Genomic DNA, 12948 nt, shown 5'->3' on the forward strand with positions numbered 1-12948 from the left:
TTTAAAGCAGCAACACAGTAAAAATATCAAAGATAAGTATTATTAATTTAATTATGGTTTTTGAAGAAGTATTCGTAGTAGCAGTTGTAGTAATAGTAGTATTACTGTATTCTGTAAATACAAATATGGACGAGGAAATGAAAAGTGATTTTATAGCAGCATCATAGTCAAATCAGCAAAGATTTGTTGCTTTATTACAATTATTATTATTGCTATGATTATTATTGTTGAAGTCGTAGTAGTAATATAATAGTAGTAGTGGTATGTATGTATTCTTTAAATTATGCACAAGGAAATGAGAAATAAAAAAATTTCTAAGGCAGCATCACAGTCAGTTTAGGGGTTGCAGCTCTAAACTGTAAACTGTAAATAATTCATGCAGTAAATGTAAAAGTACCACATCTCACTCTCTGACCCTGTTTCTGAAATGAACACAAATATTAGCAGAGCTGCAGGAGACAGTTTTCTGCTTTGATGTGTAAAAGCCTCAAGCAACATGTGCAGTGATAATGTGCCAAATATGAAATCTGATAACTTTTTCTTTTCGAGTTTTTCCCCCCCGAAACTGGATTATACGTGATCTCTGAGTCTCAGCTCCTCAGAGGAGAAGGTTTGACTATGGCGTGATGTGATTGTGGAGCTTGTGCGACAACTAGTGATTTAACCTCATCACATGTCTCAGCTTTCAGAAGTCTGTGTGGACTGGAAGACGTGATAAACGATTTGTTCCAGGACAGTCACATGCTCACTTTTCTTTTTGTTTAATATAGTAACGGATAAAGCAGAATAAGAATAAGCACACCAGCCTCACTTACTAGAAACAGACAGATGTCTCACGATGTAGCCTAAAATAAGTTCAAAAGCCACATCCTCTGTTATAATGATTTTAATAAGGTTTATAAGCCCTTTGGAGCCCATCCACCCACTGGCCTATCATGCTTTCTCTACAAATCTTATTTACATGTGAAAGTAGGCAGCATTTACCATTATATCCTTATTGTTGTGAAGTGAAAAAAGAAAAGAAAAAGTTAACGTTCTCAACTGCAACTTCTGTCTGATCTTTCGGTGGCCAAAAGATAAACAGTATACAGAGTTTATTGAAAAGATTAATATAAGTAATATTTTAAAAAGCAGGGTTCTTCAATCTTCTATTTTTTTATGTTGAAACTGGTGCACTCTCAGCTCAATTGCATTGCATTAGTTTTACCTTTAAAACATCACTATATGTTTAGGACCTTATGGAAAATATATATATTTTTAAATCTATTGTTTCTGATTATGTTGTATGTAGCACACAAATAAAGAAAGTCACAACCAATCAATCTAGTAATTGTGCAGCTCTGTTGTATTGAGAGACTTAGTGATTTATCGCCACCATGTGGTTTGTTTTTAGCATTGCATCTGTTTAAGATATTGCACTCTGTGTGCTTCAGTAGAATCCTTACAGGCAGTGAAGAGGTTAACTAGTTCATGCTCAGCAAAACCCTCTTGCCTCGATTTAGGGTCCTCAGCAGAAAACCACAGGAAGAAGGTAGACCACTGCCTTACGGCTGGAGGATGCATTTCGTCCTCCTGCATGTGTAACCCATTAACATTTGCTTTAATCAATTCGATGACAGTGTTTGAACTGTCAGACAAGTACAGAGCCTCTGTTGTCAAAGTTAACAGTGGGATTCGAGCAGCTGTCCTGCAGGATCCATCGTGACGGGATGAGCCTGCTGTAAAAGGTGAGGCTGGATCAGCGTCTCTCTCATCCTCTCTTTGGCAATTCACTGACTTCACTGCGTACATTTAGATTTATTTGCAAACTGCAAACCAATTTCACCTGGTGGAGGAGTTGTTGTATGGCTTTGATTTAATCTATTGACACTTTGTATCATGTTTAGATTTCACAGAAGATCTCTCACTCTGTTCAACCACAAGAAAAGGCCCACAGCCTATGTGAGATTCAGGAGTTTGATTCAAGCACACAATTATAAAGTAATAAAGCAACATTTCTGTCTTCACACTCTAGTAATAATGTGTGTTGTTTCCCCCCCATTATAGATCATCATGTCAGCCTCCGTTGACACTTTCAAGTTTCACCTCCCCACCCACGGGGACGCCATCCTCAGCAAAATGAACACTCTCAGAGAGGATCACCGCTTCTGTGATGTCACACTCCTTCTTGGGGGGGCACCGGGCACCGCCTTCCAGCCTTTGCAATTCCACGGCCACCGTGTGGTGCTTGCGGCGTCCTCAGACTTCCTGCGTGACCAATTCGTGCTCCACGAGGGCCGGGCAGAGCTGAGCGTGGGTGTAGTTTCCAGCGTGGAGGTCGGCGAGAGACTGCTCCTGTCCTGCTACACCGGGATCCTGGAGGTATATGAACTACAGAATCTCTGAACTGTACAGTAACAACATGGCAGTGTATACAGAGTATAAGCAGCTCTAGGGTTATAGAATCAAAACAGATAAACAAAAGACTTCCATCAGGGGGCTGTGGGTCTGTTCTTGTATGCAGCTTTAAAGCATTCAAGTGGAATTATGGCAATCTGTTTTTATAGACTGTTAATTCTGTGTTTTCCTTTGTTTCCATAATACATCTGCTCCAGGTCCCTGTGAAGGAGCTGGTGAACTACCTCACTACAGCCAGCGCACTTCAGATGAGCCAGGTGGTGGAGAAGTGTGCCCAGGCTGTGTCCCAGTACCTCAGTCCGACTCTGGCTTTCTTGAATATGGACAAACGATCAGAGGAGAAGGAAATCCTGCAGCCACAGGGTGGTTGGCCATGCCCCAGTTCCAAAAATCAGGAGGAAAGGGACGAAGCCCAACCCAATACAAGTACCCAGGAAGAAAACACAGACGGAGGTGGCAAGCTTGTGATTCAGTCCAAGTCGGGGCTCGGCCAAGGAGCGAAGGCGGAAAGTCAAGGACTGAGGGAGGTTAAAGATAAGAGGAGGGAGGTAGGAGCTAAAATACAGTCATCTGAAGATGCAGCCTTTTGTTTCAGTACCCGGGACTCAGAGGATGGGAGAGACATCCAGCCAATCGCCCAGGCTGTTCACAAAAATGAGCAATCCCATCAAGTTCACCAAATGTCAGATGTCCTGAGATGTGCTCGACCTGAAGAGGCGCTGCACAGCTCCCAAAGCCCGAATGAAAAACTCTCAGCTCAACTGCAAGAATGTAGGGAGCAGATGGTCTCTGGTTTATTCTGTTCCTCTGGAGCACATCTGTCACAGGGTCCCAGATCTGGAGATGAGCTGACAGAAGGTTCAGACTACACGTCAGTCCAGAGACCGTACCTGTGCAGGAGGTGTGACAGAGTCTTCCAGCACCTGGAAAGCTACGCTGGACACCTGAAGGAGCACAGACAGCACCTGTGTTTGGTGTGTGGGGAAGGCTTCTCCCAGAGGAGCACTCTGTCTCACCACATTCGTGTCCACAGCGGTGTCAAGCCTCTCAGGTGCCCGCTGTGCCACAAGACCTTTTCTCACAAGGCCCAACTGCAAGACCATTTCAACCTGCACACTGGGGAGAAGCCCCACACGTGTAACTACTGTGAAATGCACTTTTCACACAAGCCAGGCCTCAGGCGCCACCTGAAGGAAATTCATAGTAAGAGTAGCCTGCAGAACATGCTCGAGGAGGCGGAGCAGGCCCGACAATAAAGTCGCAGTTTTAAGCTTGGTTTTTTTCATGTAGTTCTTAGAAATTGCAAAGTACAGGTATCAGAATCTGTATCAGGAAGGAAAAAAAATATATATCAGATGTTTTCTTGTGATTATTGGAACAAATCCCAACCCTTCCTGGCTTGTTTCCTCTTATTGTGAAAGAAATTCTTGATACAAAGACATGAATTGATTGATAGACGGATTTCTTCATTCATACATTCTCCCTGCATTGCAGGGAGGCTATAAAACTTCACCCTTTGACCCGACTGAAATTGTGTGCAGCTCACTGAGCATTTCGTGATAAGTGAGTGGGTTGTCCCACATGGCTGAGAGGGTTTTCATGCTCCCTCGCTGCGTCCTCTCCCTCCACCCGTCTCCTCATTCTCTGCCTTTTATCCTTTTGGCCCAGAAATGCCACTCATGTAAGTGAATGGAGCACTACCATCTGAGATGCCATGGGCAGGGAGTACGAGACGAAGAATGAATGCATGGTGTGGAACCGGGTTAGATATACCAAAGTATGTGAAGTGTATCTACTAATTTTACTTTGCATCATCACTCAAATATCTCAGAAAACTTTTCATACAAACTAGAACGCTGTGAGCAAGTTACAGCCAACCAAATATCTCTTTAGTGAACATGAGCCATACTTTACATGTGGTTTAACATTTGATTAGCTTTCACGTGGTTTGATCAAGTGACTTTTCCTCTGTTGTCAATCCACCTTCTGCCTGAAGTAAGTCAAAATGCATACTGTACATGCACATGTCCTTGCACACACAGTTTTACATATAAACACTCAAACAGTGAATGTGGTATTCAGGGCAGCTCCATTATGAATGCGAGAGAGAGAGGTTTAAAATATGAGGAAGAGGAAGGTCATGGGAGAGATGGAAGAGGAGGTAGATATAGAGATGGTGTCTTTATCATATTCCGAAAAGTTGCACTCAGCCCAAATCTTCTTTGTCCTAAAGATAAGAAGAACAAGTATGTATATATGCACGTGCATGACCATGACTTTACCTGTTCCCTCTGATATTGGTGGAAAAGATGGTTTTCATACATCCATGCCCACAGTTTTGGCAAAAATGTCCGTATGAGCCATGAGGAAGGAACATGAAGGTGAAAGAGCAGCAGCTACTCCTTCTCCATAACCACAGCCCAGGTGCCCTTGAGCAGGGCGCTGATCCCCCTGCTCCAGTACAGCTGAGTGAAGCTGTTCAGCAGCCATGAACAGATCACAGTGGTCGGACAGGTGTCAGGTTGTGTAACTGTGTGTGTCGAGCAGACTGTTCCAGGAAAAGATGCGCTCAGCAAAACTATACCGTTCATCAATGAAGCTTGAAGCATTGCTTTTGTTAGATATTTATCCACATTCACACACAAATAATTGTGTGTGTGTCAGTGTGTGTCTGTGTGTGTGTGTGTGTGTGTGTGTGTGTGGGTGTGAGGGTCATGTGACACAAATGAATATAGAGGTAAACTAATTATTCTGCTTTTTGATTTAAATATATTTTTTGTTGCACTATAGTGGCCACACACAATTTGTAAGTAAGGCTGTTTTTTTATATATGTGTGATTTTCATTAATCAGGGACATAATACTGACTTCTGGAATTCTGCACAATACAAAAAGTAATTTAGATTCCTTTACTGTAATAATGTCTAATGCATCCATACGTAGCAGAATAGTCTCACTGAGGACAGATTTTCCAGTAAACGGTAGCACTATGATGTGAATTAAATATGAGCTGTTAAACATTCATTTAGGGTTTAACTTCAGGTTAATGTTATAGTGTGTCGTGACCTCTTGATCCCACGTTTGCAGCTCTGGGTTCAAGATATTACATGTTTAATAGAAACACAAAGTTTTGTTTTTGAATGATGAATAAAGACTGTTTATCTTCAATAAGATTGTGGCCCGATGGGTGTAACAATAATAATATAAATGAATATATAAATGTGTGTTCATATGTATGACATGTCCTTCCTCGACTGCAGTGAACAGCAGGTCATTGAGGAGTTGGTTGATAAATGATAAAAACACCAGATGTAAAGCCACATGGTCAATGAGCCTGTTGAATCCTGCATGGAGATGAAAGTCTATTGTATTGTACAGGATCCAGCGCGTAGCATTAAAACCTTCATAAGCTATTAACATAATCCACTGTTTTTACTGAACAACACAAGCTGTTCATAATCTAACAGCAACAGATACAAAATAATATAAAAAATAGATTTTACTTGAGTGTTTATTGCTATTATTTCTTTTGCCATTACTTTTAAATTATGTTCATCTGTTGTCTTTAATTTTATATTTTGCATTATATCAATTGCCGTATTCGATATATTTGGATGTTTTGTCCTCTTGTATTTATTTCTCCTGATGCTATAATGACTATTATTATTGTTCTTATCAATTTAGATGATATAATTGATTATAATGATAACTGTTATTAAAATGAACTCAAAGTACTGTTTGTGTAATTGAAGCCTGGTCAGACCCACATCCAGTATTTGGAGTAAACAGGGATGTGGAGGACAGACTGAGCTCAGGCACTTTCTCTTCTGCTCCACTTCTCTGAACGCAGAGCTGCGATACAACGAGCGGTGCTGCCTGTGTGTGTTCGTGTGTGTGTTTGTGTGTTTTCGTGTGTGTGTGTGTGTGTGTGTGTGTACTTCCTCCTGACAGGCGCACTTGTCGAAGCGCATCCTCCTCCGCCGCCTCTCGGTCTGTTCCTTTAAATGCAGACAGCCCACGCCTCGAAAAGCGGCTTGTTCCGGCCAGCCCCTTTACATCTTTTTATCCCTGCTCTCAACATTAAAATAGTGCCTCTCCTCTGACGCGCAAGGATTTATTCTTATTATTCCCATTACATAAATAAAAAAAAATAAGGTGGAGGATTGAGGAAGCATTTTTCTGCAGGATGCGTAATAAAGGCGCAGCAGCAGCGGCGGATCTCCTGCTGTGCAGCCCGGCGCGGAGGCTGAGGCTGAGGCGCAGTTCAGGCTCCATCACCGGCGGATTGATACCAGCATCTCCTCTCTGCTCCGGTTCGTCAAGGCGAGGGTGTGTGGCTGCTCACTGTACCTGAGCAAGTCCGTCACGTAGCACAGGGGCGCAGAGGACCAGAGGACCAGAGCTGGACCGTGCGTAATTCTGCAGAAATGCATCAGACGTCGAGGATGATCCCTGCGCGCCTGCTGCTGCTGCTGCGGATGTTTTGCATCTGATGAAGATTTTTTTTCCTTTTCGCCACTCGTTCTTATTTTGCTGCGCTCCCGTGGATGATGAATAATGTTTATTCTGGTGCTCTGGTGTAGTGCGTGAGGTAAGTGACTTATCCAGAGGTGCGCACTACTTTCTGCTGCTCCTCTCATTCACCAGGGTAAAGCCTTTTTGATATTTTAGGGGATGCTCACTTGTTTTTGGTTTCCCCCGCTCAGATAAATTACAGTTCAGTTAGAAATGGTCAGACCTGGGACCTGCAAACATCCCCAATTTCTGCAACTGGTGCTGCATGAGTAGAATATCGTAAAGAGACAGTCTGTACTGAAACTGGGGGCCTGTAGCTCGTGTTCAGCTGCGAATGCAAACAAGGCTTCTCCAGAAAGAGAGTTGAAGCACCTTGAATGCAATGTGGTAATGGTGGAGTCTGGTTGCATCCCATGCATGGTGATAGGGATTTGTGCAAAAACGTGATTTCTACAGAGGAACATCACCTTAGCTCTCGGCATGTTGCTTCTCAGCTCAGGTGGTGCAGCAGTGTCATAAAGTTTGAGTACAGGTAGTAGGTTATGACCTGAAACCTACAACCTGCTGATTTGCAAGTACAAGCAACCTGATACTCTGACAATATTTTCCAAGGCAGTGATAAACTGATGGCTGCACAGCTCCTGTTACTGCACACAAACACACACACACACACACACACACACACGTATATTTTGTAATAGTGAAGTACAGGCCTTTATTGTATTGGCTGTATAATACAGCAGCTTGTGGGCTGCATGCCTGCCCTGCCTCCTATCCAGACACTACCCCCACACACTGTAATGACATGCCTAATGAATAAGTAATCACACAGACTCACATACCCCTGCTGTACTCTCAAAAACAAGTCGTGAAACAACTGTAGTAATCCTGTACAACTCATCCCTAATATGAGAGTGGAACCACCCACTGTGTCACCTTATAAACCAGTAAAACCACATAAAAAGGAACGATGTGTATGATTGATAATGTCGGCGTGTGGTGTTTATTTGCCTTTTGAAAATCTTTTACAAGCTTTGTCACTTCTCAACGTTAAAGTTTAACTTTCTCTTCATCATTAATGCTACTTTGACGGACAACATTTTCACTCTACAGCTGAGATATGGAGATTCCTATTACAACAGATATATGAACTTTAGAGGGTTTTTGTTGTTATTAACACAACCGGATTTAATTTGTTTCAATTTTAACATATTTTACGGACTCAATTCACGTCCCTATTGTAGCTTTTTCTTTAACTTAAAATGTTGTGTTTTAGTGGTTCTTGTTTGGCAATGTGGTGGGTGTGAATTTTCCGTGTTTTGCTTTGCCCAGAAGGCTGTACAATTGAGTGCATGTGAAAAGTCTGGCTGAAGCTCACGTTGTTGAGGCGGCTGCGTGGGACACATTTGCGGAGGGACTTGAAACGTCATTAGCACATTTATGAAAGTGAAGCAAAGTGAGCTTCAGACAACAAAACTGGCTCAAGTTGCTCATATTTCATAGTGTGGGTAAAGTACAGTTGTGATATTGTCTTAGGTATTTGAAGTCTTAGACGAGAATGATTTCTCTCTTCAGTGTTTTCTGCTGATGAACAGAAACACTGTAAATGATTGAGAGGTTTTTGTGATTTATATGCATTTTTAAAAATCGGTGTCCCAGGCCTATTGTCTACCGCCTTTAGCCTAAAGGCCGGCGCATGCTTCTGCATTTTCAGGGGCCCGCAAGCGCAAGAGCCCTCCCGGGACCCTTAAGTACTTACGTATCCCTTCTTAGGTGCATACGTGCGTCGCCCAATTTTTCTAACTAGACGGCAAAGGTCCGCAAGCCTCACGTAGCCGGCAAGGCTGTGATTGGTCTGCTAGCTACATCCTTCCCGGAGTCGCATTTCCGGTTTCATGCCCGATAATACCGGCGGAAACCACGGAAGATACAGAAGAACGAATATGGACCAAATAGAAGAGCACTTGGCAGAAGAGATCCGAAACTATGACCACTAGTATAACCCGTCACTGACTGGCGGATTTGTCCGCCAGAAAAAGGCTATGAGGAGCCGCCGTGGCCATGTAAATAAACAGTCGACTGCCACACACGAAGAAGAGCCGACTTCGACAAAAAACATTACTCCGCCTAGCGGTCTGGCGGTGAATTGCTTTGCATCAAGCACAACCCTTGGGGAACCATAAATTACAACGAGTCAGTCGACAGAGCTGCGTGAAAAGCTGCAGACGCTGTTGCAGAAGCATGCGCCGGCCTTAACATTCAAACATGTCTTCACCTTAGAGTTAAATAAATGCGTTATGGGGACTTGTTTATGTCCCCATAAGGAAAACGAGTCCCCATAATGTGAGTGTGTAAACAGGTGTAGGTCCCCACAACACGAGTAATACCTGTTCCACACATACACTCTTGTTTCATTGAATGTTCTTATTCTGAGGTCTCTGTGACGGTGAAAAGGGGCCGGGAACTTGGGAGCTCATATTACTTCAACTCATTTTCTGTGGTGTTGTGTGTGTGTGTGAGTCGTATGTCCACACATCCATGTATTATCTCTTTTTGTGTAAACCTCTTTGTGGTCCTGTAGCAGCGATGTTTCTGGGGTGATATGATTGTTAGTGTTCATCCATCAGATGACGGCCGAGGCAGCTCGCTCTGTTATCTCTGTTATGTACATAAGTTTTTATATTTTCTGGCCTTTTTTGGCGAGATATTTGTTGGAGATTGGCGGGAAAGACGGTGTGAAAAAGTTTGGATAAAAATACAAAAAAGTTCTTCATTACCCTGTAGGTAGAGCGAGTCCCCTACTAAGCAAAGGGTAGATGGTTCGTTCCCTGGCTCCTTCGGCTTGGAAATCCCAAATTGCCCATGATGATACACCATTTCTATGTGCGTGAGTGTGAACAGGTGTGGCATGAATATGTATTTGTGAATAGGAACTGTAGCGTAAAGCGCTTTGTCCGTCAGAATAGAACTTTGTGAATGCTCTCCATTTACCGTAATCCTCCAAGAGATGTTGCATTCAGAACTTGAGGCCATGAGAAGGCTTCAGACCTATAACTGTCAAAGCTTATATATCATGTTACTTTGTCAAACACAGCAAACTGCATCTCAGTTGTTATAATTTTGTGTAAACTGGCGTAAAAATCCACTTTCCACTCCACACAGACCCTTCAGTCTTGTTCTTTGTAGGCTGGGTTAAGTGGCGCTGTGGTCCCTGATGTGTCTCTGTGCAGATACTGGGGTATAATATAATAGAGGTAACTGTGCCACCTCAGTCAACAGGGTTTACAGGAACACTAAACAGTTGCAAAGTGACAGTTAAATGCCATGGCACAGCACAATCAGAAACTGATGCCTGAGCGGGTGTGGAGAAAGCAACACACACATTAGGCATGAGCAGGCCGTGACAACCACATCCATCTGTCATTACCACATGCCTAGCCTTAGCCCTCATTTCAACTATAACCTTATCCTTCACATCTAGTGGGTGTGTACCATCATGATAAGCCTCCTATTCACTGACTGCTGCATTTCGCTTCCTTCTTCCTTCTTCCTCATCGCTTCCTTCAGTTTAAAGCAACAGTTTCTACCTTGAAATAGCAGCTAGGGGTGGAAGGTCACATTTGTCGAATGCATTTGGAGGCGCCTTCGACTTGGGACAGTCAAGTCGAGGCGCTGTGACGTAATTGGTCCACAAATGTAGCCTCCCAAGGATGTGTCCCCCCGATTGAGACAAAGCTAACTTAGCGTCTAGCCATAAGAGAGAACCAATTTGCCAATCTAGAAGACAAATAAAAGAGGCTAAAGGATACAGGACAGATGCCGACCTGGCGTGGTTGGTAGTAAATTATATCCTCTTATCGTTTGCTTTGTCTTGTGCTGTTGTGCTTGCCTGACGTTGGTATGTTGCAAGTGAGGTTGTTTATCATCCGAAACCAGGTAAACGCTTCCATAGAGGTTTAGCTGGTTAGCCAACAAATTTGATTGGATTTGACACACCAGACCTCGATAACTCCATAAGCTACTTTTAGCTTGTTAGCAGCTGTTCTACCCAGTGTTTCAAGACACAACGTTAACAAATGCACTTGTGTATGGCTGTGTGGAAGGGGGTGGGACTCAGACCACAACTTGTATTTACGACGGAGTTACGCAACCATCCTGTAGGGGGAGCCCAAGAGGGGCCAAAAGCGGATAATTCATTGTCACTTAAAACATTTTTATACTTGTGGCAAAACTTGCGTTGTGCACAATGCTGGAGCTCTGTCAACAGTGTGTCACTATATTTTACTCTGGTAGGCTAAATGCTAAAAGCATCATGTAAACACAACACTGCCTTTTTTCCAGCTATGCCAGACAATTCTACAGGCTAAAATTTTAAAACATATTTAATACCTTAAGATTCAGCAGAGAAAATAAACACCTTCAAAATAACATCTTTCTCTCTCTGTCTGTGACGAGCCAGAGAAAACTCCAGATGCCCTCCCCCACACGGAGGGAGCCAAGTGAGGACTCACTGTCCTGAGCCAGATGATCGCTCGCCAACTGTTGGCTGTAAAGACACAATGTACTTATCATCCTCCGCTCCTCTGAGTGAGCGGCTCGACAGGTCAATACCCTCCCAAAAAACGCCCCCTAAGATCTGAATATTTATCCATTTCATGCATATCTTATCAAATACACAGACGTTTAATGTACTGGAGCTTGTTCTAAAGAACACATATTCCTGTTGACTCTTGATAAACTGAAAGCACAAACTAGTGCGAGAGACAACAGGTCGATTTCCTCGTTTTAAAATGGTCCGCGAGGAAGAGGTGCCTGATGAGGAAGTTGAGGTCTTCACCAACAATACAACATACCCACCTCTCCCTGTCACAAGACAAGACTTACACATGACTATGGGGGCTTTCGTGTGTGTGTGCGTGTATGTGTGTGTGTGTGTGCGTTTGCATGCTTCCAGTGATCCATTTGTACTTCCCATGTCACGTGAGGTATTTTTGTATATTATTAATCTAGCTGTTTTGTGGCATTGTATAAAGGGGGTTGGTGCGTGGTTGTGAGCAGTGGTGGGATGTAACAAAGTACCATTACTTTTTTTGTACTGACGTACATTTTTCAAGTATTTATACTTCAATAAAGTACTTTTTAGTACATTTACTCTGCTTCTGTACAGTAGATGCTTCATGTATCTGTACTTTACTTAAGTTGACTTGTTTTTCAAGTACTTTACTTGTACGTCATCATTACTAAAAATCTGTACTTTATACTCAATTTTTACAAAGCATGGCATTACATGTTTACATAGTGGTTTACATTTACATGTATATATCGGTAACAAGCGAATTGATCCACTGATCCACTCAGAGCAGGCAGGTACCATTAGACCCAGGAGCAGCAGCAGACACATGAGTTCAGAAGAGGCTGAGACTCAGTCATAATGATATAGGAGAACGATGCATTTGGAGAAAGGCTTCACTCTGCAAGCACTTTTCATATGTAAGGAATATTTAAAACCAAGTACTTACTTTTAATCAAGTAGAAAAGTCAATATGGTGATTTAATATTTAAATAAGTACATTTTTGTGTATTTATTTGTACTTTTATGGAAATTAAATGTTTGAGTACTTCCTCCACCACAGGCACAGACAGGCAGGGGCTTGGCACAGCAGGACTTTTGAGTTGTGCCATGCAGGGACTTTGTTGAACAGGATGTGGCAGTTGCACAGAGCAGAAACAGGTGTCTGTCAACGTGACTGCGGCCAGTGAATGACATTGAACAGTTGAGCCTTGAACTCCCCAACTTATTTGCCCCCCCCCCCCTCGTCCTCATACGGTGGCTCAGTCAGTCAGTGTCAGAACTCTGTGTGCTGCTGCAGCTCCTTGACGTTTGGGCTCCTTGCAAAGGAAACATGAGCCTCGAGGACAGAGTGGAACTGTCCTGGAGACAGAGGAGGACAGGCGGGCACCGCGTGCTGCCTCTGGTTGGGAAGGTGCGTAAAGGCGCATGGCTATAAATATCGGTTCATATTTAATTCCTAGAAAA

General features: G+C 43.1%; 1 protein-coding gene across 1 annotated transcript; it reads left to right on the forward strand.

Annotated features, from left to right (window-relative positions):
• The first annotated feature begins 2052 nt into the window (after window positions 1-2052).
• Window positions 2053-3653, forward strand: LOC133007422 (zinc finger and BTB domain-containing protein 26-like). The gene is made up of 2 exons (XM_061075734.1): window positions 2053-2361; window positions 2595-3653. The coding sequence occupies exons 1-2, from the start codon at window positions 2053-2055 to the stop codon at window positions 3651-3653; spliced, it is 1368 nt and encodes a 455-aa protein (XP_060931717.1).
• The last annotated feature ends 9295 nt before the right edge of the window (window positions 3654-12948 follow it).

Source organism: Limanda limanda, chromosome 1, assembly GCF_963576545.1.
Source record: "Limanda limanda chromosome 1, fLimLim1.1, whole genome shotgun sequence".
NCBI classification, from domain to species: domain Eukaryota; kingdom Metazoa; phylum Chordata; class Actinopteri; order Pleuronectiformes; family Pleuronectidae; genus Limanda; species Limanda limanda.